The sequence below is a fragment of the Oryctolagus cuniculus genome, chromosome 9 (assembly GCF_051225735.1).
Source record: "Oryctolagus cuniculus isolate XC-2025 breed Fujian yellow rabbit chromosome 9, ASM5122573v1, whole genome shotgun sequence".
NCBI lineage: Eukaryota > Metazoa > Chordata > Mammalia > Lagomorpha > Leporidae > Oryctolagus > Oryctolagus cuniculus.
The window spans coordinates 134,868,574-134,894,693 of NC_142875.1; the positions used below are offsets into that span (position 1 = coordinate 134,868,574).

Here is a 26,120-nt window from a genome sequence, read left to right on the forward strand (position 1 = left end):
CCTCCCGTACGGGTTTGCACGTGGCGCGGTCCACACCACCTCCCGCTTACCTGAGCTCACAGTCTGTGTTGCACCTCTCCATCAGCAGCAGTGGGGGCGGCAGGTGCTCACAACTTCGGTCTGACACAGCCATGTGATCACTCTGACGTATGCAGGCAAGCTTTCTCCTTTGGACACCTTGACCAACGTCACAGGAGAAATAAAAGAGAGAGGAAAATCCCATTGTTGAATGCTGTTAACAGCCTGCAAGATTAAGCTCAGCAAGCAAAAATCTCCAGCACAGCACACAGGACGTTCTAGTATCTCGATCTCATCAGCAATGATGTTTGTGGCAAGAAGGCTGAACCCTGAACGACGCGCAGCTTGCTGAGTGAGAACAGGAGGTGGGATGGGCACGGAATAGACAGCAACTCCGGATAGCTGCAGGGTGGCGAGTGGAAAACCGTGTGGCTGGGGAAGGTGCTGGTGCACCAGGAGCACCCGACATTGTCCCCATGGTGTCCCCCCCCCCCCCAGGCCCAGCATCGCCAGCAACTTCCTGCGCGAGAAGAACACCTCCCTCTCCACTGGCAGCAGGGTCATGCCAGCCAACTACAAGGAGCAGTGAAGACGCCGGCTCTGCCGCTGACCCTCGAGGGCTGCCCCAGCCTGGAATCGTGAGAGGACAAGGCAAGGACGATGACAAAGACCAGCAGCTGACAGGGGCTGCCGGCGAGGGAGGGCGGGACGACTGGGGAGCACTGTGGCAGGGCAGTGAAACGCCTCTGTATGATAGTGGAACGGTGGCTTCAAACCACTAGACATCTGTCCACACTCACAGCACGAATCTGAACACCTCACTGACAGCAGTGCGCTGAAACTGCTCATTAGTGACACACCTGTATCACACTAGTTCAAGGCTTTAATGACAGGAGATGGGGGGTGGGGGGGGCAAGTGATTTTTTTTGTACTTTCTATGCAATTCTTCAGTAAACCTAAAACTGCTGTAAACAGTAAAACCTATTTTTTTAAAAAAACAAAGACACTGGCACGGACGTAGATTCAAGGTTGAAATAGAGTCAGAGCCAACTAGCAAGCAGAATACGCTAAGAGCAGGAAGTGGCCTTCTGTTCTCAGCACTGAGACTAGGCAGTGACTGGGGGGCAGCACGACCACAGAGAACACAGACCAGGGGCAGCGTGCACAGTAGCCAGCGGGGACAAAGCCGAGCTTCACACAGCGACATCAGCTTTCTCCGTCCCTCCTGTTAACCACACGTGAACACGTAACGTTTCCCTCTGTTCCCTCCTAAACACCTTTTGAAGAAACCGTAAAGAATTTTGAAAAGGCATAAACTTAAAAGGATAGCAGTAGTAAAAGAAACACAGTAGGCAAGAAGAAAAAAATCTGGATGTAAAAAGTGGATGGAAGTAAGTATTTAACAGAGCCAAGGAAGTTCGTGAAACCCAAGCCCACGGAGGGGAAAAGAGAGTAAGGAACAAACTCTCTGTGCCACAGAATCCAAGAAAGGCCAGGAACCAAACACACCAGGTTCCTCTGAAGAGCTGGCAGTGTGAGGGGAAGGCAAAGAAAACGGAGCGTGAATGGGGAAGTGTTTATGAAGAACAGTTAAGATTATCACAGCCACACTGGCCAACAAAAACAGAACGTGAACCACATCTAACGCAAAATGCAGCACTTTCAACATCTCAATATAAACACTGCTAGGGACACATTTACATTCCCTCTCGTATGCCCTGTGCACTTCAGTCTTAAACGCACGTCTCAGCAGGGCAGCCACACGTGGCAGGTGACTAGCAGACAGCTTACGCCCACCGAATCGGACAGCGTTCCAGAGAAGCGACCTTGAAGGCAGAAGACGCCCGCGGGAAGCGGGGGGTGCACTGTGCTGAAACTGGCTGCAGGCGCCATTCTGAAGCTGGCTTCCAGCCGACTGGGTTCTCCATCTCCCTGTGGCTCCAGGTGACGTCTGCTGTTCTCCAGCCCCCCAGTGACCATCGGATGATGGGAAATGTCTGTCTTGCACTCTTCAACCCAAGAAGAAATATTCACTGGCAGTGCGCACTGGTGCTTCTCCCCAGTGACGTAAGAAGTAACCACTTGACTCTGGAATGCAGCCCCTGGCTGACTCGTCTGACCCACCCAGGACTCCTGATCTGCACCTGAGTTCTGCACACACTGCAAGGGGTGAGCAGACTTCAGCAAAGTCTCTGACACAGAGCAGGTCCAAGAAACACAAAACAGAGCTAGGAGGACAAAGTCAGGGAACAGAAGGAAGTCGGTGATCACGATTAATGCTCTCAGGGCACATAATGATACAATGCATCCACAAACCAACATGGGCAGCTATGGGAAGAAATTAATAAAACAAGGAAACTGAAAGAAGAATTCAGAAAACAAACCATCAGTTCAGAAAGCTGAACATCCAAATAAAAGTCTAAAGCAGGAGAGAGAAAAGGTGAAGAAATTATCAAAAATATGTAATAAAATTTCTCAAGATAAATAATCTTTGTTTTCAACTAAAATGATAATTACCTAGGAAAATATGAGAGAACTTCAAAATGCTTATGGAAAAACTGAATTAAGAAGCAAGTTTATTTGGCACAAAATTATTTGAAATGTATGCATATGAGACAGGTCTCCAAAAAATCCATGAAGAATGCATCTTATAAAAAACTATGAATAGATTTTTAAAATCTTTTGCACCAAAATAAACTTACATTTTATTTTCCTTACATTTTATTTGTTGAAATACTCTGATATAAAAAAGAACCACTCATATCAAGGTACACTGTCCTGGTATTTTATTTTATTAGAATTAAAGAGAGGGTCCACAATACTTCTACAACAGAAAATACCACCTTATATAAGCCCAGGAAATGAAAAAAAAAGCCAAAATTCAAAGTCAAGCTTCTGTAAAATAATATTTTAGAATTTACAGTAGCTGAACTGTTGAAGCGTGATAAGAAAACAGGATCTTTCAGCACTTTCGGATGTGAAATGTGTAAGAAAACTGCCTTAGTAAAGCACTAGGGATATGCTCCACCCAAGGGAAGAAGTCCGCAAGGATTCCCAGAACAGTGGTGGCCACTCTCACAGAGACCAGCAGACAGCAAGCTCAAACAGCAACATGAAACCAAGGAGCTCGACAGAAAGGACCACGGGCAAACGATGAAGAAAACGTGAAGGCAAATTGGGCTGGCGCTGTGGCTTAGTGGGTAAAGCCGTTGCCTGCAGTGCTGGCATCCCACAGGGGCACTGGTTCAAGTCCCAGCTGCTCTACTTCTGATCCAGCTCTCTGCTGTGGCCTGGGAAGGTAGTATAGAACGGCTCCTTGCTCGGAATCGGCGCAGCGCCGGCTGTTGCGGCCAATTTGGGTGTGACCCAGCGGATAGCAGACCACACTTCAGAAAGCTTTTTTGTTCAGCTGTTGCCTGGATTTTGGCCTAACTCCCAAAACACCGCCATACACCAGCTTCCCCACGCAGCTCCGCAGCACTGGGCCCAGCTCCCCCAGCTCCAGTTTGCTCCGTAGACACACAGGGCCGTCCTGCCAGACTGAATCCTCCCTTCTCCCGGGTCACCTGAGCTCACTGTGTCCTGTGTTTGATCACAGCCAACCTTGCATCATGTACCATTGTACTGCTCCAGTGAGATGCTGCCCAGACGGAAGGAACACCTGCCCCCACAGTCACTGCGGGCAGCACTGTCCCAGTGCCCAGGACCAAGGCCTGAGTGGGACCACAGTCTCGTGGACCCTGGGGTCAGTGTGTCAGGCCATCTCTCACACGAGACTGGTCACCTCTGACCACCACTGCCCCCACCAGTTGTCTCCGCACTCTCCTCTGACCCATGGCCTCCTCACTCCCAAACCTGCCCTCTACCCTCCCTGGAAACTACTTCTCATTGTAAATGAAGATGCTTCTCCCTCTCTCTACCTCTGCCACTAGGCTTCCTTCCCCTTTCCTGTGATCATGTCCACCAGTATCGATTACCACCGTGTGCACCACTTCAATTAACACATCCCTGTACGCTTCTGACTCCAAGTAACTTGAGACAAAGCTGTCCCTCTCACAACGAAGATGGTTTGCTCAGTGAGGGATCCACATTACACACTGCACGGCGCCCCAGTCTTCTCACTCCCTGGCCCACTGTCAACTCCCGTTTCACCACTGCACTGGGTTACACTTTGCCATCAAGGAAGGATGGTGGGAGAACGCGGAATGTTCTGTCTATACACTGTCAGGGGGGCGGGGGCTGAGAGGCATGGGCACAGGAGGGGAAGAGGGAAGATCATTCACTGGACAGCAGGAGACAAGTCAGAGACTTCCTGTGACTGCGAAGAAGGAGGAGAACAAGAAAGGGGCAGAGACGGAAAACGCTGAGAAGTGTGATGCTGCACGGGGCTTTGTCAGGGTACGAGTCAGGAGGAAGGAGGGAGAGGAAGCACGGGAAGAGAACCGGAGAGCTCTGTTGCCCATGTGGAATGTCTGCGTGTGAGCTTGTGTGGGGGGCAGTGGGGGGGCTCCGGAGCACCCAGACTCAGAGGGAGCCCCAAGGACGCGCGCACCCACAAACATCTGTCCCTGTTGTGCAGCACCAGGTACCTTGGCACATCTTGGAGCAGTCCTGCCACGGGCCAGACGGGTCCCACATGAACAAATCGCTCTTTTCCTCCAGAGGAATATTGAAGGAATAATGGACATCGGGGTTGTATAGATTACCCACACACAACACCTCAATAAAAATGCAGAGGAACACACAATTTAATCCCAAAGATACATTCTTAAGATCTCAAAATAACATTTAATAAATGCTGCACATGTAACCAATAAGGTTTACTAATACGATTAAAACTAAGTCCGTTTAACGACTGCTGAGAACTTACCTGCAAAACAAGCTCTTGTTCCAGCCGATCAGTGCCGTTAAGTCTTTCAACGGAGCTGTTGGATCCACTGTATTCAAAAACAGCTCCTTGTACGTTGATTTCTGTCTTTGCCATAGTTACAACGTAATTTCCATTCAAGAGGAAATTCCCTTGACTGTCAGATAATGCTGCAGAACAGAATCACATGAAACAGTCAGATCAGTCAACGACAAAGAACATGCTTCCTTAACTGTGTGAATTCAAACCCTTTTGTGAGACTGAAGAATGGAAATGTAAATTAACATTACGGAAATGAACTTTATTGACTACAGTGTGGTATCTAACCTATAAACAGGGAACTGTGAAGACACGAGGCAATGATATCGAACTTAAGTGCAGAAGCCCTCAACTCAACCACTGAACTAGAAAGAATCTGCACCCTAACAAAGCCAACAGGCCTGTCTTTCCTATTTCCATTTATATTTTCTTACAAAATATACTGCTACTTTATTGGTAAAGATTTCTAATTTTTTGTAAACACCATTTTTAAATTTTGGTTTTTGTTGATTTTCATTTTATTTGAAAAGCAGACAGACAGCGAGAGATTTTTCCATCCACTGGTTCACACCCCAAACGCCTACAAGGGCCTAGTCTGGGCCAGACCAACACCAAGGTATCTCCCACGTAGACAGAAGGGACCAGGGATTTGATCCGCTATCTGTTGCCCCCTAGGGTACACATTAACAGGAAGTCAGACAGGAAGCAGAGTAGCTAAGATTGAAATCATTCACTCCAGGCCAGGATGTGGCGTCCCATGAAGCGACTTAACTGCTGCGCCACCTGCCCACTGCAATCCTAAACGCGGGTAGCAACTGGTCCGTTTCTAGGAAGGTGCACACAGCAGCCCCGCCTTAGGCGTCATTGTCCCCGTGGTTTCAGTTACTTGCAGCCAACTGCAGTGGTAAATTCCAGAAATAAGCAATTCCTAAATTCTAAGTTATACACCGTGCAGAGTGGTGTGACATCACCTTGCTCCTTCCAACACTGCCCTGCCCAAGTTACAAATTACCCTGTGTCCAGTGTTTCTACAATGTCTACACCACCTGCCTGTGAGTCATTTAGTAGTAGGCTGGATTACCCAACCGACTACTAAGGAATTACGATGCTGTGTTCAGGCAACTCTCAACTTACTTTTATCACAGTAATTGTTAAAATTACTCTACTATTGTTAGTCTCTTATTGTGTATACTTTACAAGTTAAACTATCACAGGCTATGTGTGTTTGGGGAAATCAACACGGCATACACGCAGTTTTTTTATCTGAGGCCTGGGGCTTCTCGGAGCCTCTTGGGATAATCCCCTGTGGATCTGTAGCAGGGAGGACGAGCTGTCTATCTGGAACCCAGTAAATTACTGATCTACAACGTAGTAGGACATATTTGTGTGTATGCACCTAGAAAATATTTTTCATGAGAGAAAAATAATTTTAACATAAAGGATAACAAATCATAATATTTACATTAGATTTTCTTCTAGAAATTTGCTTACACTATTTATTGAGATGAAACCGACATAGCATAAAGTTAACCATTTTTATGTAGACATTAATAAGGCTATCATCTTCCCTTAAAGAAAGCCTGGGCCATTATGTGGTGCCATATCTAATTCCTGAGACAAGGGCTTCCTCTGGATTCAGATTACAAATTAAAAGAATGGGCCGGTGCCACGGCTCACTAGGCTAATCCTCCGCCTGCAGCACTGGCACACCGGGTTCTAGTCCCAGTTGGGGCACCGGATTCTGTCCTGGTTACTCCTCTTCCAGGCCAGCTCTCTGCTGTGGCCTGAGAGGGCAGTGGAAGATGGCCCAGGTCCTTGGGCCCTGCACCCCATGGGAGACCAGGAAAAACACCTGACTCCTGGCTTCAGATCGGTGCGCGCCAGCCATAGTGGCCACTTGGAGGGTGAACCAACGGAAGGAAGACCTTTCTCTCTCTAACTCTGCATGTCAAAATAAATAAATAGAATAAAAAAATTACAATAATGAATTTTGTCCAGATCAGCTCTACAGCGCCCCCTACTCTAGCCTGGTGAATTACAGGACAGTCAACAAACTTGCTCAGAAACTCAGATCAGTCTGCAAAACTTTCTGTTCAAGCTTGTACCCAAGTGAAAACTTTAAACCCGACAACCTCTAAAACTACTAAATAACATAAATCACATAAATAACATAAACTATTAAATAACATAAATGAAGTCTACACTCAAGAAACGCATCAGGTGGTCTTCTAAAAATCTATATTTAAATGATTTTGCCACATGCTGAAAATACTTGAGCAAATTCTTTCAAACATGTAACTCAGAGTTCTTAACTAATATTTTATAAAAAGAAGAGGGGCAGCCAGCGTTGTGGCATAGTGGGCTAAGCCTCTGAGTGCAGCGCTGGCATTCCACACGGGCATAAGTTCGAGTCCCGGCCACTCCTCTTCCGATCCAGCTCTGTTGTGGCCTGGGAAAGCAGTAGAAGATGGCCCAAGTCCTTGGGCCCCTGCATCCGCGTGGGAGACCTGGAAGAAGCTCCTGGCTTCAGAACGGCCCAGCTCCAGCCACTGTGGCCATTTGGGGAGTGAACCAGTGGATGGAAAACCCTTTCTGTCTCTCCCTCTGTATGCAACTGTACCTTTCAGAGAAATAAGTAAATTAAAAAAAAAAAAAAAAACATAATTTTATGCTAAATACACATGCAATTTTAACTTTGGTTGTCCAAAATAGACTTAGGGGAAAACTCTGAAAACAAGCTGAATTTTTGGAATTTCATTCAGTTTTTCTTGAGGCTACACTCTGTAGACCTCGGGAGCACGCGTGTCCAGGCTGAGACAACCCCGCCCCGTTGGAACTGAGACTGTGCCCACACGGGGACTGCTGCTGCCTGCCGGGATCTACATCAGCCACAGACCGGCTGGAGCTGCACACAACCCATGAGTTACCCAGGTAGTTGTCATCCTCTGCTTTTCCAGAATAGCTGTGCTGAAGGATTTCAATGTTGGTTGCTCCCGAGGGAATCTTTACGACCTCGTTATAACCTGCAAGACAATTTCACACGCTTTAGATTTCACAAAAAGAAGATGGCTTACAGGCTGCTACTGCTCAACGGTCAAAAAACAGGTCCAGCACAGTCAACTCAATTTCACTTTATCTTTTTAAAAATGATGTAGTGTTCATTCCACATGAATCAACACCTTATACAAGTTACTGAGGACAGAGAAAAACTGGGTGATGTTAAAACATACAGAGTTTGAGATTCTTAAAGTACAATGTTTCTTACATTTTCATTCTAAATTAGGTATGATGCTAGTATATTCACTCCTGAGATTCTTAATGCCTATTTGTTTTTAAACTTGACTCATATTTTTATATTCTATAATGGGAAAAACAGATTTTCAAACACTATTCACAAATCCAGGATGTATCAAAATAATCAGTCATTGCTATGATATGTTCACATAGATACAATGAACAGCAAAATATGGAAACATTCAATTTCAGTGCTCAAAAATAATTTCTGTACAGTCTAGGCTGGAAATCCCTATATCTACCCCCAAAATTTGACATTAGTTTTAAGTCTAGTAACAAACTTGTTACGATAAAAGTAAAAAGTTTACTGGAGTGAAGTGAAAGTAATATTTCTATTTTATGAGACCAAAATCAGCATTACTGGCACTGCTTTCAGGGAGAAACAACGTAGCTAATATTTATTAGATAAGAAAAATGTTCTTGTGACACTAAAAACACCCACATTCCACAGTTGTTCAAATGCTCCCAAGTTTTTAAATATATAATTAATAATGCTATGGTGATATTATTTTGTTCTTTGATTTGAATTTTCCCCTATTTAACACATGAGAAAAAAAAAGAGCTGGGATTTTTCTCAGACACTAACTTTGATAAATACCTGATGAGATTAAGGAATAGAAAATTGAAGACGGCTTAATTTCACCACCGGTCAGATCAGCTTGCATATTTTTAGAGCTCATTTTTATCTCTAAGACATCACACGTGGTCTGATGATTCTGCATATCACATGTGCACCCTGGCGGTGGTTCTCAATCTCCAAGAAAAATTGTCATTTGCCTTTTCTTCACTATAAAATCTTCCCATCCACTATCTTCACTATCTCTCTCTCTCTCTCTCTCTCTGTGTGTGTGTGTGTGTGTGTATTCTTTTTTTTCCTAGAAAGCACGCCTTCAATAAGTGAGGTACTGCCCGGACAACAAGATGGAGAGGACCACCAGGGGGCAGAATGTAACCAACATTGTTAAGATCTTGCAAATCACTTGAACACCTTTTTCAGTTGCAAACCAATTAATTTGCAATACAATTTTTTGTGAGGTTAAGTGTTTGATCCTAATTTTGTATATGTTGCTTTATCCTGAAAACAAGTAGCTTTCAGTGTGAACTATGACAAAAGTATGTAGGACAGTGCAGGACATGTGTGTGGCTCCCAGGAAACAATGACCAGCTGGAGAAGGAGTATGTCAGAGCGTGAAGCACAGGACGCACCTGTGTGCTCAGAGTGTTGACTGTGGGTTAGAAGTATACTGCTTTAATTGAAGTCACTTACACTAGCTCAATTCTTCCAACAACCGTAAACACCATTTAATGTGTGCAACAAGGCTTTAATAATGCATTTTCACTTGCAGGAAAGGATTTAAGGGCATCTTCTTTTACTACAAAAAGAAAAAACGCCTAGAAAACTTTCAGATGGGGGCCAGTGCTGTAGTGTAGTGGGTAAAGCCATATGATGTGATGAAAATAATGGACAGCAAGCTTCCTGGGAAACGTGATAAATATACACGTTAGACCACAGAAAAACCAGTGGAAGAACTTCCTTAACCAAGGACTGTTCACACACTACAGTCAAAAAGCCGTGGACTCATAAAACAAAACAAAACCAACCAAACAAAAAACACTGGGCACATTTAAGATCTGCTTTTATTTATCTGAAAGGCAGAGTTAGAGAAAGGCAGAGACAGAGAGAGAGAGGTCTTCCATCTGCTGGTTCACTCCCCAGATGGCCGCAAAGGCCGGACCTGCACTGATCCGAAACCAGGAGCCAGGAGCTTCTTCCAGGTCTCTCACGCAGGTGAAGGGGCCCAAGGACTTGGGCCATCCCCCACTGCTTTCCCAGGCCACAGCAGAGGGCGGGATCAGAAGTGAACCAGCCGGGACTCGAACTGGTGCCCATATGGGATGCTGGCACCCCATGTGGCGGCTTTACCTGCTATGCCACAGCACCAGGCCCCCTAATGTGTTTTTAAGGATCAGATTTATCTTGGAGAGGTGATTTCATGAATTCAAAGCTACTTGTGGTAGAATATTTACTTTGTATTAGGTTTATTTTATTTATTTGAAAAAAATATAGAGAAAGAGAGAGATCTTCCACCTGCTGGTTCACTTCCCAAATGGCTTTAACAGCCAGGGTTAGGCAAGACTAAAGCCAGAAGCCAGGAGCTTTTCTGGGTCTCCCATGTGGGTTCAGGGGCACAAGCATTTGGGCCATCTTCCACTGCTTTCCTAAGTCATTAGCAAGAACCTGGACCAGAAATGGAGCAGCCAGGACTCAAGCTGGTGCCAGCATGGGATGCCAGCACTGCAGGCAGGGGCTTTACCCACTACACCACAATGCCAGCCCCAACACTTTCCTTTCTATACTTAGGGAATATTTCTTTAGCAGTCGTTTTGGATGAATGGTACACAGTAGATAAAGCATTACAGCCACACCTTCACTGCATATTTCACTACTACAGCAATGAGAAGGGTTAGGAGCAGGACAAGATAGCAGCTGAGTAAGTGCTCCTCCCAGTCGTCTTCCCCGGACACCAAGCCACGTGGACAAGACCCCAGGAAGCCAGTAAGCGACCACAGTACTGAGTGTTACACAATAATAAACCAAGAGCCACTGAGAAAGGCAGGACGGGAAGAGTTAGCTGTGCCACCCCTTCCTCAGCTCCAAATACCACGGTGGAGAGTGCTGCCTCACCACCACCTGGAGGCAGGAGGAGGAATTCAGTCCAGACCTCAGTCCTGAAATCCAGGACAAGCTCACCACAGTGAAACTCAATGCCCAGTGGGGCCCCAAAGCCCTGTTCCCAGGGTCTCCAGATCCTGGTAACCAGCAACGTAAGGGACTGACTCTACTACCCTCCTACAACACAGCAAGATGCCAGCCACTGGGAAACAGGGCAGGAAAGTGAGCTCAGGACTTCCACCTTCAAGTTCAGGGCTGGGCCTGCCGTGGTGAGACTCAGCCTCGGGAAAGCCCGGAGGCCTCTATACCAGGTCAGTGATGGTCTGCAAGAGCACCAGGTAGAGCCCCACACCCCCAGAGGGACGGACTCATTTCAGTCTGCATCACTGCCTGCACACGGGCCTGGTGTGCACAAGGCCCAGTGACTGTGAGACCCAGGTGTCCCCCGGCTTACTGTCAGCCTGGGTGGCTGAGGAACTGCCTCTACCACACCTTCCCTGACCTCGGGAGAAAGCAAGGAAGAAGACTTCAACCACGGAGGAGTAGAAAAAGAAAGCAAGCCCAGGGTTTTGCCTTGAAGCTCAATGCCAGTCTTGTCACGGTGAGACCCAGCACCAAGCAGAGCTCCCAGGCCCATGTCCTCAGACTGGACTTGCACACAGAACCTCCGGATCTGCTCGAGCATCAGACAGAGACCTGAGAAGAGACTGTTGGCCTGTGTCACCACCATCTCCCCAGGTGCCTGGTGCACAGCCCCCAGACTGTGCAGGGCTTTGTGGCTGCAAAACTCAGATGCACCCCACTTCGTATCAACCTGGGAAAACCCCCCTCTCCCAGCCTGGGGCAGACAGCAAGAAGCAAGTCTCGAGTCACTGGAAAGGAGGGCATGGAAGTGGGTACACTGCTTTGTCTTACAACTCATCGCTAGGCTGGCAAAGTCCAACACTCTGCAAATCCCACAGTCCTGCCTCCAGGCCAATGCTTGCACACAGTCTCTGAACCCGCTCCATTTGACTGGAACTGTAACCTGACCAGCATCACCTGCAGCTCACTGCAGTAGCCTCAGGCCTCAAGCCTGCCTCGGCAGCAAGCAACCCATGGCCGTGGGAGCCTCAGCGCACCGGTCTCAGCAGGCTTGGGCTCTGGGTATGGATGGAGCATTGCGGTGCTGCCATCCATGACACTGCCCCCGCACTCCTCCACTAATCCCAGGAAGCACAACACAAAGGACAGTAATTGCTTGGGGGAACAAAAGGGAGGTGGACGTCAAGACTTTGTACCAGGAATCTAGGGCCACTCCCTCCACAGTGAGTCAAGAAGCCAGGCAGATTCTACGGTACCTGACCATAGGCTAGTGACTGGACAAGGCACCTGGGTCTACCCAGGCCCAAGGAAGAGGCTGGCACAGATGGACCACCCCTTTCCAGAGACTTCCTCGGTTCCATATGCACGACACAAAGACTGAACATTTGGGACAAACAGCAACAATGCACCTACAGGAGACTCAGCAAATCTCAACTTCAGGCACCAGCTAAGTGATGAAACAGCGCAAGTGTCCACAGACTCAGAGAAAAAGAGCAGAATGCTTAGAATTTCTCAGATGACAGCCAGAAACAAAGCAGATATGAAGCCTGGGAAAAATTTCCAAAATACAGATGACACCGTATGCCAGCCAGCATCATGAGCTCATCTAAGGAACAGAAATAGGGGAGAAACTGGCCAAACAGCAACTGACATGTGCAAATTCTCAGATAAAGAATTCAAGATAGTTGTTTTTAAGGAGACTCAATGAGCTTCAAGAACACACAGAGAAATGGTGTAATACCCAGCAGAGAGTCTTAACAGAGAAAGGAAAGTATTAAAAAAAAACAAAAAAAAAACAAAAAAAAAAAAACAAAAAAAAAAACAACTCAAGTTCTTGAGCTGAAGAGTATACAACTCTATACCAAGACATATGATAATCAAGTTCTCCAAGGTCAATGACAGAGAAAATATACTCAAAGCTACGAGAGGAAAGAAGAACACATAACGCTGTCCCTATTAGCCTAACCTCAGATTTCTTGGGAGAAGCCTCACAGGCCAGGAGACAGCAGGAAGAGGAAAGGGAAACAAACAAGCAAACAACAACAAAAACCCCTGCTAACCACAAGTACCATTCCAGAAAGCTATCCTTTAGATATGACAGGACAGATGGAGACGGTATCAGACAAAAGCAGAGTGAGTTTATCTCCACCCAACCCATGCTACAAAATTGCTAAATGGAGTTCTTCAAACTCAAAGATGCTAGGGAGTAAGGAGACATCAGAAGGCAGAAAGTCAATGACAGGAGCCAGTGCTGTGGCACAGCAGATAAAGCCGCTGCCTGCGATGCCCGTACCCCACATGGGTGCCAGTTTGAGTCCTGGCTGCTCTGCTTCCGATCCAGCTCTCTTAATGCTTCTGGGTAAGCAGGGGAAGGTGGCACAAAAGTGGGAGGCCTGGAAGAAGCTTCTGGCTTCTGGCTTTGGTCTGGTCCAGCTCTGGCTGTTGCAGCCATATGGGGAGTGAAGCAGCAGACAGAAGACCCTTCTGACTGTCTGTCTGTCTCTCTGTAACTCTGTCTTTCCAATAAATAAATCTTTTTTAAAAAAATCAGTGATAAAAGTAACTATACAAACAGAACGCTCTAAAACTATAAGCTCACACGATCCAGTATTGTAAATGTGGTGTGTAAACCATTCATATGTTCAGTATGAAGACTAAACTCTTAAATAATTAAACACAATTACCATAGTTTTATGTAGAGACAGGCAATGCATAAATATATAAAATGGGATACGAAAAACAACATGTGTGAAGGAATAGAGTACAAGCATAGGTTTTTTTATTGGAATCTTTCATTACTTATTTATTCCTTTTCCCATCTTTATAATCAATATTAAGATGCTATCATGTCAAAATAGCTTTTTATAAACAGAACACTTTTTGTAAGCTTCATGGTAACAAAACAAAAATCTCAAATAAACATATTTCAGAGAATAAGCAGAAAGAAGGCCAAGAACTACAATAAAAGAAAATGGCAGTAATAAGACTTATCAATAATGACCCTCAATACACAGAATTAAATTCTCCAATGCAAAGACCTAGAGTGACTGAATGGGTAAACTAAGTCAGAGAGAGACCGAGACACACACACAGAGCTTACCATAGTGAGCACTGTTGAAAACCCCGGACATCGTCTTGCAAGAAGAGCCGTCCCCACCACACACGCCACACTTGTCTCTCCTGGTCTTGGAGTTCAACACATGGTCACAGCCGGCTTGCTTCAAAACACAATGATTGCATTCAGTATTATAAAAATGATACATTATAAGCATGGTGCTTTGAACAATATTTTCTTCAAAAATATTCTTTCAACTCACAAGAGACTCCACACAACAGGATTTTTTTTTAGCATAGCTACTGATCTTGGTGTACAGTAGTATTTTCATACATCTGTTCACATGGCCCAAGAAGCTGCACTGTTTACAGTGCCATCCACCTGCTTCCTGAATCAAAATCACACAGAGTGACATTTAAAAAGACAAGTTCCCAGATTTTCTGATCTAAAATCCTTGGAAATAAAACCCAAGAATCTTCATTATAAGACTAATAGTGACACAAATACTCACTATAATTCAAAAACTACTCTTTAAAGAAATATAATCCAAAGGGATTAAAGTATGATTTAAGTAACATGTCACTATATTCCCAAAAGCTATCTTGCAGGATTTTTTTTTTAACTCATGACTTAAGACTCTGGGAATGGGGCCGGTGCTATGGTATAGCAGGTAAAGCTGCCACCTGCAGTGTGGGCATCCCATATGGCGTCAGTTCAAGACATGGTTGCTCCACTTCCAATCCAGCTCTCTGCTATGGCTGGGAAAGCTGCAGAATATGGCCCAAGTCCTTGGGTCCCTGCCCCCACATGGGGGACCTGCAGGAAACTCCTGGGTCCTGGCTTCAGATTGGCACAGCTCCAGCCATTGTGAACTGGGGAGTGAACCAGTAGATGGAGGACCTCTCTCTCTCTACCCCTCTCCTTCTGTCTCTGTGTAACTGACTTTCAAGTAAATAAATAAATCTTGGAAAAAAAAAAAAAAAAAAAAACCTCTGGGAATAAATCCAGTTTCAGAGAAACATTTGAAACAAACAATTCCTTTCTCCAAAATTACCCCTCAACATAACACAATGTTTATTAAACTGAATGAACGAACAGTAAACGGTTTGTTGCAAGGACTTGAAAATACAAGTGCAGCTCCTGTGTAGCTCCTACTCCTTCAGAACAGTCTTCTAAATTCAGTGATCACAAAACTCCCCAAGCCTCGTGCATTCTTTTTCCCGCAAAGACAGTACCTCCAAAATGAACTCTGTGTTCAGAAAACCTGCATCATGTTTTTTCATTTTCATGTGACTTTAGGCTGTTAATGTGAATAAAACTTGATTTTTCAAGCCACTTGGTAACCTTGGCAACCCTGCTTGAGTATGCAAGGTATTCCCAGTGGGTACATTGTATTAAGTGTCTTTAACCATCTGTCTCATGGGCTCTTTGGTTGTAACACCTTACTCACCTAGGTAACTGGTATACATACATGGTGACAGAAGATAAAACTGACCCTACCAAGTTTCATTTAATCAATGGAATGGGTTCTTAAAATTATTCCACTCTCCTAACTCTCAAACTTTCTACCCCTTCTCAAGATTTTCAGGCTTACGCTTTAATTCAGCTTCTCACCCATTCTTTCCAGAATCCTGCTCAATGGCCCATCTTGTTCTAGCGCAGGGCATTCTGAAGGTTCTAATAGGCAAATAAGAGCCCATTTCTCCCTTTACTTCAAATCCTTCTTTGGGTCTCCCAGGAGTTCAAGAAGTCCGCATAACCACACCCACTAGTCCCTCACTCCAGCTCTGCCCACCCCGCCCCAGTCCTCACCTCGCTACAATCTACTCCTCTGCGACACTTAACAGAAACCTCAAAGCCTCCATGAAGGCTTCTCTGTACCACTTAGAACTCCCTCACGTTACCCCGCAGGCGGCCACAAAGCACCGCGTTCCCATCGCTCACACTCCCATCTCCCATCCTGGAATCAGGAGCTCCGTTCTGTCCTTCTGTCCTGGTGACCAGAACAGTGTCTGACATCCAATCATATGACCAGATACAATGAATTCTTAGGGATGGACATTCAAAATAGGAGCTGAGGCCAGCGTTGCAGCATAGCGGGAAAAACCACTGCTTGCAACGCTGGTTCCCCTAAGGGTGCAGGTTCGTGTCCCAGCTGCTCCACTTCCAATCCAGCTCCCTGTCAACAGCCTGGGAAAAGCAGTGCAAGACGCCACCTACAAAGGAGATCTGGATCAAATTCCTGGCCTAGCCCAGTGCTGGCCACCACGGCCATCTGGAGAGTGAACCAGTAGATGGAAGATAGTTCTCTCTCTCTCGCTCTCTCTCTCTAACTCTTTCCAAATAATCAGATAAATCTTTTAAAAAACAAAACAAAACAAAACAGCAGACAGGGCTGGAGAGAGGAGAGAGGGAAGGAGTAGGTCCACGGGCGTAACACACAAGGCAATGTCAGCACAAAGGTCCCGTCTGATGTAGCAAAGCACTCGACAACCCCCCATTTCCTATCTATAAAAAAGCTGACTTCATCCTTCTCTCGGTTATGGGCACTTCAGGCCAAAAAAAAAAAAAAAAAAAATCAGCAAACGATCCCAGTGCTTCATGGTGGGGCAGATTCCCTCGTCAGAAAGTCCTGACCGTTTGCCTGTAGGACGTTGTATCCAAGCCTGCTTTCCCGTTCAGAAGAGCATATCTGGAAGCCATCAAGCAACATTTGGATGGAGAAACAGAAGGAAAACACTGTTCCGACAGCTGCTTTAAGTGTCACAGAAGCTGGGTTGGCTTACCCGACACGTGCCTTGCACGCAGATGTCGCTGGTGTCAGCCCCGCACGGAGTGCCGTCAGTAACCCTGTCCTTGAGCTGGTAGAAGCGGGTGGTCCCGGAGACGCGGCAGTAGAGCTTACAGCGATCCTTCATGGCAACTGCAGAAACAGCCAAAGCCAAAGGCTTGGTGTGCCGTGAGAAAGCCCCAAGTTCGCAGTCTCAAAAGCCTTCAGGCCAAAGAAGTTACTTACTCCCACTGTACTTGGGCAGCCACCTCACGTTAGAGGGGACGCCATTGATGTTCAAATGTTTACCATCAAAATCAGAGCACTGCTTCTCGCGGAAGTCTTCCTTGCCTTTTGGACAGGAATCAGTGTTACATGACCGAAATTTCATCTTGCGGCCCACACAGTACTTTCCTCCGTTTCTTGGCCTAGTCAAATTCATTGGTGTAAAGTGCATCAGTACCATATAATCTCCACAGGGACTGCTACAGTTGCTTCATTCTCTTTCAGGATCTGATCTGCACAACCACTGCTGTCTCACATGCTTGATCTAGCAGAAGTGTGTAAGAGGGCTTCGCGGCCATCTTATGGTTAGTACCCCAGAAAGGTGTACACCGCAGGTGGACACTGAAGCCTCAAGGGCAGAGGGGTATCTTACTCCCAACTGCATTAAGAACCTAAGCATGGGGATGTGTTTTAAAAACTCCAAAAGAGCGTCTGCTCATTTTTCTGGGGCAGGAGGACCACCTGTAGCCAGACAAAGATGATAACATGTTAAATAAAAAGGAATTATATATGCATCTTGCTCACATCTACTCTCCTTGTCACTCAGCTCAAGGAATTTCATGCGATGAATTATTATCCATCTCGGTTTCAATTTCTGCTAGACAACGGAACTCTTCAGAAATTTTACAATACAGAAAGTACTAGTACAATGGAGCTATTCTAGAATTCAAATCAACTGAGATTTTATTTAAAGTAGTACATCACTTTTCTACACTAAAAATACTTGCTACTGAGACTTCCAGTCTTTTCACTATTAGTATATAATCTTAGCAACTAATACATAGAACATAAAATTTATTTAACAATCTATAAAAGTTCTTTTAAATAGTTTGATGAGGGTATATAGTGCTTTAGTATTTGTTCAGCTAAAGACAGTGATGTCTCTGTAAGACGAGAAGCAAAGGAAGAAAATACGACAAAGGCAATTTACACAGAACAGTAAAAACATTATAACGAAATCATGCATCCTATCCATGAGGGCAGAAAAAGAGGTGAGAGGAGATGCATCCCTCGATTAGGAACACGGTCAACATGAAAATATCACTATGCAACTGTCATTCATATTTGCAAAAAATGCTCATTTATAGTAAATCAGAAAGCAAAATAATTGTTCTGTCTCAATTCATATTTATAAAGTTTAATGCATTTACGGTTTTGGTATTCTTCCATTTGGGCCTGACTCTGCTGAGATACGTAGTAAGAGAGCCTAAAATAGTCCAGAAGTTTTCCGCATCTCAGAAGCTACAGACTGATCTCAGGGTTGGAAGTGAATGACAGAGTGCTGGTTACTTTCAGGTGCCTTGAGATAACCTCAACCTACCGTGACATAAAAAGACATACTCGGGACGGATAACCTTAGCCTACAGCGACATAAAAAGACATACTCAGGACAGATAACCTTAATCTACAGTGACATAAAAAGACATACTCGGGACAGATAACCTTAATCTACAGCGACATAAAAAGACATACTCGGGACGATTACAGAGCCTGGTTGTGATTCTGATGCCTCCTCCACATGTTCTTGAGCAAGAACTGTAGGGGCCCCAGGAGCCCCAGTCACCATCCACGGGACGCATCTCCATCTCTTTGTTTACACACACGCCATGATAGCAATGCTAGAAAAACAACAAGTGCACAAAGAAATGACTCTTGAGTATTCAACCAGAATATCAGGAATGTAAGAAAAGCTTATAAACACCAGCAGAAGAACAGACGATAAATAATTTAAGGGAAACGGATATGAATTCCAAAATGTGATCATATTTGATCTCACTCTATGGATATCGCCTGTTTACTGAGAAACTGTTAGATGTGCAGAATGGAACAAGAACATAAATATTTCTTCTTTAAGACCGTCCCATTTTACAGAAGAAAATTTAAGCAGCAAAATGGAAAATTATGTTTTCTAAAAATTTCTTTGACAAGCAGAGTGACAAAGAGGTCTTGCATCTGCTGGTTCACTTCCCAAATGGCTGCTATGGCCAGGGCTGGGCCAGGCCAAAGCCAGGAGGCAGAAACCCCATCTGGGTCTCTCACATGGGTAACAGGAGCCCAAGCACGTGGGCCATCACCTGCTGCCTCCCCAGGCCCGTTAGCAGGGAGCCGGATCAGAAGGGGATGTGGAATGCTGGCACGGCAAGCGGCAGCTTAAGCAATGCCAGCCCCTGCTTCCAGTTTTCAACTGCAAGATATCTTGTTACTCTCTCATGCTTTTAGAGCCTCCAATGATGACCTCGTTTCTTGATTTCATGTAAGAAACATAACAGGAAACTTAGAGAAGAATGTTCCCACAATTTCCCATCACCCCCTATGCCCAACCCAGTAGCACCTATACCCAGATACTCAGAAGGGCTCACCACGATGTCATACAAACCGATTTACAACTAAAAGTACTGAGCAAAGAGACTCTCTTTTAAGATAGTCATGAGATATAATTTTGTGTTAAGGCAAATCATACGATACTTGTTTAAGCTATTACTTCAATAAAAGATCCATTTAATACTGAAAATAGTTAATTTACAGGAGTTCACAATCTTGTATTTAAAAAAGAAAATTCGGAAGCCTGCATTGCGGTGCGAGGGGTTCAGACAACTGCTGTTTTGATTCCCAGCTGCTCCACTTCTGACCCAGCTGCTTGCTAACACACCTGGGAAAGCAGAAGATGGCCCAAGTGCTTGGGCCACTGCACCCATGTGGGAGACCCAGACGAAGCTCCTGGCTCCTATATTTGACTTGGACCAGCCCTGGCCATCATAGCCATTTGGGAAGTGAATCAGTAGATGGAAGATCTTCCTATGTTTGTGTTTGAATGTGTGTGTGTCTATAACTCTGCTTTTCAAATAAATATCTTAGAAAATTTTCCATTCACCCTGATGCACACATTGCTGCTCCAAACAACACCTCTGCTTTTCATCGCGCTGGCTTTATGGTCTCAGAATTCCATCACATTTACCTTGAACCCCAAGGATCCAGGCTGACCACACAGTCTCAATGGGGAAATATTCAAGTGGCCAATTAGCACATGAAAAGCCACTCAAGTAAATCAATCAGGTAAATATAAGCTCAAACCACAATGAGATTCATTCTATTCTGACTGAAGTGGCTTAAATGTTTTGAAAGAACTCACAATCCCCAAAGTGGGCAAGGACCTGAGAGCGAGTGGAGCCTTTCCAAGCTGCTGCTGGCAGCCTACAAGGGCGCACAGACTCGGGAAATCGCCTGTCAGTTTCTTGTGAAACTAAACACTTGCACCAGGACCCAGCAAGTCGACCCCAGAACACGCACACAGGCCTGTAAGAAGACCTGCATATCAGTGTTCACAGCTGCTTCCTCCATCATAGCCAAAACCCAGGAGAGGCCCCAGTGTCCAGTGACAGAAGGATATGCAAACTCCGCTGCACCTGCACAGCGACTGCACCGCAGGATGAACGCGGGGCCGAAGCACTCAGCAGCATGGACGCAGCTCAAACAGCTGGCGTTGACCCAAAGAAGTCTGATTCATCCCAACAAGGGGATGCACAGCACCACTCCATGCCCAAAGATCAAGACACAGAGTCAAGGCAGACAGAAACAGGAACAGAGCTGAGAGCAGAGGGGAGGGAACTGTCTGGAAGCAGACAGCACCAAAGGCTTCAGATGGACAGAAATGCTTTGATGCTGCTTGGGCTGCCTGTACTCAAAAGATCTCCGCCCTGCACCACACACCTCCGTTTCAAAAGCAAAAATCATGCTTACACGTGAGCTGACTTAGGCCACTCAGAAAGCTGGCTACAAACGGGATTTTCTTTTTTTTTTTTTTTTTTTTTTTTGGTATTTGTAAACACAACAATCACTACTCTGGCCGCAGATCTTGAGGCTCAGGCTGGGATCAGGTGACCCTCTCAAGCACAGTTCGTCAGCCCAGCACGTCCAGACAGCTACTTCCTGGCTCTTGGCAGGTGCTCACTGACTCCCAGGTGCCTGGCCGCAGAAAGCTGGCTACTAACACTGCTCCCAGGAATTGAGGGAAACAAGGGAAATGTGGGTTTTTTAATATTTTTATTTATTTATTTGACAGGTAGAGTTATAGACAATGAACGAGAGAGACACAAAGAAAGGTCCTCCTTCCATTGGTTCACCCCTCAAATGGCTGTTACAGCCAGCGCTATGCTGATCTGAAGCCAGGAGCCAAGTGCTTCCTCCTGGGCTCCCATGTGGGTGCAGGGCCCAAGTACCTGGGCCATCCTCCACTGCTCTCCCGGGCCACAGCAGAGAGCTGGACTGGAAGAGGAGCAACTGGGACTAGAACCCGGCGTCCATATGGGAGTGAGCCATGGCGCCGGCCTGGCAATGCACTTTTAACAATTCTTGGCCAGCGCCATGGCTCAATAGGCTAATCCTCCACCTTGCGGCACCAGCACACCGGGTTCTAGTCCCGGTCGGGTCACTGGATTCTGTCCCGGCTGCCCCTCTTCCAGGCCAGCTCTCTGCTTGGCCAGGGAGTGCAGTGGAGGATGGCCCAAGTGCTTGGGCCCTGCACCCCATGGGAGACCAGGAAAAGTACCTGGCTCCTGCCTTCGGATCAGTGCGGCGGCCATTGGAGGGTGAACCAACGGCAAAGGAAGATCTTTCTCTCTGCCTCTTTCTCTCTCACTGTCCACTCTGCCTGTCAAAAAAAAAAAAAAATTCTTATCCACCAAATCACTTCAAATGAACGCTCAAATTTTGAAATTTACTGCTTGCTGAACTGAAAAGGCCCATGAGGACTGTGAGCATGAAATCCCCAAGAGGTGAGCGAGCAGTGGACACGCTGGCCATGCCAGAAACCGCTCAGGTTCCAAACAGAAGCCCCGCCCAGTCGTCTGTGACCTGAGAGAAGACGAGGAAGCACCGGTTGGTAACAGCATGGGTTCAGTTTCAGCTGCGTCTACACTGAGCCGTGACCACGTGGCCTGCGCAAGTCCACTGCTAAGGAAGCTGCCCCTTGCACTGGGGAGCCCGGGGGAGGTGCAGACGGGAGCTCAGCAGACGCCACCTGGCCTCCGCTTCGCAGGCGGCACAGTGAGCTCTGCCCTGCACAGCGCAGGGTCTGACTGACACAAGCTCGCAGGTCAAGACGTGCTACGGCAGGCGGGCTACTCCAGGGCTAGAATGGATTCTCCATCAATGACAATCTATACACGTCTGAAGAAGCCACGTAGAACTTTGTTATACTGAACCAAATTTTGTCGGGAAGCACCCTTGGATCTGGGGAGACTTGAACTGTTAGGGTCATGATGTCAGTACTCAATTTTAATAACCAGTCTGTGATATACTCAAAGTACACCTGTATCTGTGTAACTGTTTGTATAATCACATGTAAGTTTAATATTCACATGCGGTTGACAATGTACTGCATCCAACAAACGTGATGGCAGAAGGCACAGGACGCAGAGATGCAGAGCGGTCACATGCCGGCACACCTCTCGGTACGAGACTCAGCCTCTGAGAACACCTACCATGCCAGCGCCGCAGGCCGTCCCGTCTGCCAGCGGCATGTGGTGAGTGCGGCAGCCCTTGTGAACGCCTTCTGTGCCCGTGCACCACAGCCGCCGGCACTGTTTCTGCAGAGAAGCAATGGGCAGGGAGCACGAGTGAGAATCACACACACACATCAGGCCCCTCCCACGCTGGCTCCCAGGTTGGTCCACACACTCCCCTGCACCAGGGCCCCTCCCACACTCACTCCTAAGATGGTCCACACACTCCCTGCATCAGGCCCCTCCCACACTCACTCCTAAGATGGTCCACACCTGCCCTGCATCAGAGCCCCTCCCGCGCTCACTCCTAAGATGGTCCACACACCTGCCCTGCATGAGGGCCCCTCCCACACTGGCTCCCAGGTTGGTCCACACCTCCCCTGCACAAGGGCCCCTCCCACGCTGGTTCCCAGGTTGGTCCACACCCTGCCCTGCACTAGGGCCCCTCCCACACTGGTCCTAAGATGGTCCACACACTCCCTGCATCAGGGCCCCTCCCACGCTGGCTGCCAGGTTGGTCCACACCTCCCCTGCACCAGGGCCCCTCCCACACTGGCTCCTGGGTTGGCCTATGCACTTCCTGCTCTCATGGCAACAGCTAGAGACCGTTGGCCAACATCTTTCCTAAGTAAGTTTCTGTCATTGAGTCTCCTCTAGACCCCTAAAAACACTACACTCACATTTTTAAAAGATTTTTATCCATACACAGGACAATGGGAGAAATGAGTCAGAGTGGAAATATTCAAACTTACGTGAGAATTTTATTCCTCTTTACAAGATATTTCTCTAAAAGACATTTTATGGCTAAATATTCACAGGGAGTGCCTCAAGGCCCCTTTGATGCAGTGGCAGAATGTATGAATAATGCACACAGAAATATTTTAAAGCCCACTGAAGCTCCTATTTTGTGAACCTAATGCATACTTTCAACTTCTGAACAAAGAATTCCAAAGCTTTCACAAGAAACCGAAGTCCAGAGGGTCACGGCAGCTATATCCAAGAGAATTCCGTTCTTTTTCAGAATTTAAATTCAAAGTGTTTTTAGTGTCTAAACCAGGTTGGAAAGAAATGTATCTCTTGGAATCAAGTAGTAAGGTCAAGTTCCCCTCCGCCCACCGGCAGTGGAGTTTAAAGGTTTGCTAAAATTAAAATGGCTGATGACAAACCTAAGGCTCTGGGAACAATATCCACCACGTGACGCACACGTGCAAGTCTCTGCACTCCCTGTTAAGTGACTTCATTCATTCACTCAACGTTCCATAGATGTGTACCTGAGGGTACCCACCGTGTGGCAGGCCAGTGGGCCCCGGGGATACACATGCATTTGGGAGTGCCCAGCAGGGCCCACACCTCACAAGGCAGGAATGCACAACAGGAAAGAACTACCATGTCTGGAAAAACAAGGCCAGCGTCACCAGAGCAGGGGCGCACTGGGTCAACCCCAAACCCGACATCTACCCCCCAATAACGCAACAATGACAGACCCAGTGTGTGTTGGGACCAGCTACTGCAATGGAAATCAAACATATCTAATCCACAGAAAAGTCCCAAATTATAAAGTAACAGATTAAAGAAAACCAAGCAAAGTGCCCTAAATGTTGTTCCTTTTGATCCAAACCTACATAAAAGAAAATACACTCTAGTGGATTTCTGAGGCCTTTGGAACAACTCAGGATCAAACACTACATTTTCTCGACACATGCCCCAAATGTGGTTTGAAAACCCGCACTCTGAATATTTTCAGTCTTCAAATGCCAGAGCCTTGCTGTGGCTGACGCACAGGAGAACTCTTCACGGGAACGTATCGGAGCCAACAGGGCCCCACGCACCCGACACACAGGAAGCACTAAGCTTGCATTTCCCTTTGGTTAACCCCTTACTGCAAACACCAGAGTTCTGAAAGACGGAACACTGTTCCCGCTCTCCTTCTGTTCTAGAGGACAAACGTACATTTGGAAATCCGTCCTAACATCAGCTGCACGGCAGGCACTTTTCTTACCATGTAGGGACACACTTGTGAGCCAGGACCAAACATGAGTTCACACTGCTTGTTCACATCGTACAGGAGTCCAGGAAGTTCCGAAAACAGCTCATAGGTCCTTCCATTCGGTTTGTCCAGGACGCACTCGCCGTGGCCAGTGCTGGGCCCAGGACAGAAGACAAAATGTGAATTTCCAGGGATGCCCGGCCATGCAGCCTCTTCCTCACACTTGCTGCGGTTCTGACTTCACAAACGAGCATTTCCTCCTAACTTAACAACCAGCTCAGACCAGCAGCAGCACGGCAAGTCCCCGTGTGCAGTGACAGCCGTGGCTGACCGAGGACGCGGAGCTGTACGTGTGCTCCATCCCAACTGAACTCAAAGTGGCAACCAAACAAAAGAGCATCCTGACTCAGAAACGTGCACTCACGGGAACGCGATTTACCAAGCACGTGCGCCTAGCACACTTCAAGTCTACGCCCGCAACATGATGTCCCATCTGTCAAAATGCTTTCAAAATACCCATGCATTTCCAAGACTTCTGAGAGGGTGTGCTTCCAGTTCTGAACAAGAGCGGGATTTCACAAAGCTTCGTGCAGGCCCCTCTAGGAGGGAGCGCGCACGGAGCTGAGAGCTGTTTTGATTTGGGGGAGCTTAAGCGTGGTTCCCCTGCTTTCCAGGAAGCACGGCTGTGGGCACGCTCTTTATTCTCCCTGAGCCCACGTCTCTCAGTGTGGTAATGTCTGTCTTGCAACTTTCTATCAGAATACACGATAACCTAAGCGACTTCGAGAGTGGTACAGGCACGGGCCTCGTCTGTCATGCAACGTCCCGCCGACAGACAACCCTGAGGACGTCCAGTGTCCCCACCGAGCACTAATGATCTTCTGTTCCTCTGCAGCAATTAAAAGCAGTTATTCTAGAGGCTGGAAATCTCTGCTGCCGAAGACGTACTGATTTTCCAATGAAATGCACACTTAACTTCTAAAATTTCCAATGAATAGAAGCAGAGTATTATTCCCTCACACATATAAAAAGCACACTCACTGGTATTTACGATCAATGCACCAGTAGCTGCTGAACAAAGCTAAGTGAATCACGTACAGATCAGTAACTGTATGCTGTGTGTTTTAATCAAGTTCCTAAGTGAGAATAAATCCTGCCTGCCAGTCATACCTGCAGGATAAACTTATGCACATGTATCCCAAAGCATAACTTTATTTATTACCAAGGATCTCATGAAGAGAGAGGGAGATAACTATGAACTACTGATGCTGCTAACTCAGTGACTGAAATACACAGAAGCAAGGAAGCACTTTTTTCCATCTACACTAAATGATTTCCTGGGCTGGCCTTCTGGGAGTTTCTGTGACTACAGTAAACTGCAGCTGGATAAATGCAATTGGGACACAAAGAAATGTGCCTTGTCTCCTCTCTCAGAGTCAGGGGAGCCCCCAAAGATGAGCCAAGCCAGACTCCACATCCGTGTGGCTCTAGAAGCCACGTGGGTGACTCGGAATTTGGCTGCAGCCACCCCCTGTCCCGTCAGGCC

The 26,120-nt window shown here is 46.6% G+C and overlaps 1 protein-coding gene across 7 annotated transcripts in view; it reads right to left on the reverse strand.

Annotated features, from left to right (window-relative positions):
• Positions 1-26,120, reverse strand: part of ADAMTS20 (ADAM metallopeptidase with thrombospondin type 1 motif 20) — a 170,178-nt gene that overhangs the window by 83,134 nt on the left and 60,924 nt on the right. For 4 of the 7 annotated variants that reach the window (XR_016213193.1, XM_089304055.1, XM_089304054.1 and 1 more), the window contains exons 10-19: positions 24,587-24,728; positions 22,567-22,671; positions 18,560-18,705; positions 17,048-17,229; positions 16,818-16,954; positions 14,077-14,194; positions 7,852-7,947; positions 4,889-5,055; positions 4,608-4,737; positions 51-177 (exon numbers count right to left, since the gene is read on the reverse strand). Coding sequence is in view for 5 of the 7 variants with exons in the window: in XM_089304055.1 (XP_089160181.1) it covers positions 51-177; positions 4,608-4,737; positions 4,889-5,055; positions 7,852-7,947; positions 14,077-14,194; positions 16,818-16,954; positions 17,048-17,229; positions 18,560-18,705; positions 22,567-22,671; positions 24,587-24,728 (1,350 nt within the window). In the remaining 2 variants the exon portion in view is untranslated. Of the gene's footprint in view, positions 1-50; positions 178-4,607; positions 4,738-4,888; positions 5,056-7,851; positions 7,948-14,076; positions 14,195-16,817; positions 16,955-17,047; positions 17,230-18,559; positions 18,706-22,566; positions 22,672-24,586; positions 24,729-26,120 lie in introns of those variants that run through there. The other 3 variants (XM_089304056.1, XM_089304057.1, XM_089304058.1) reach the window with 3 other exon arrangements.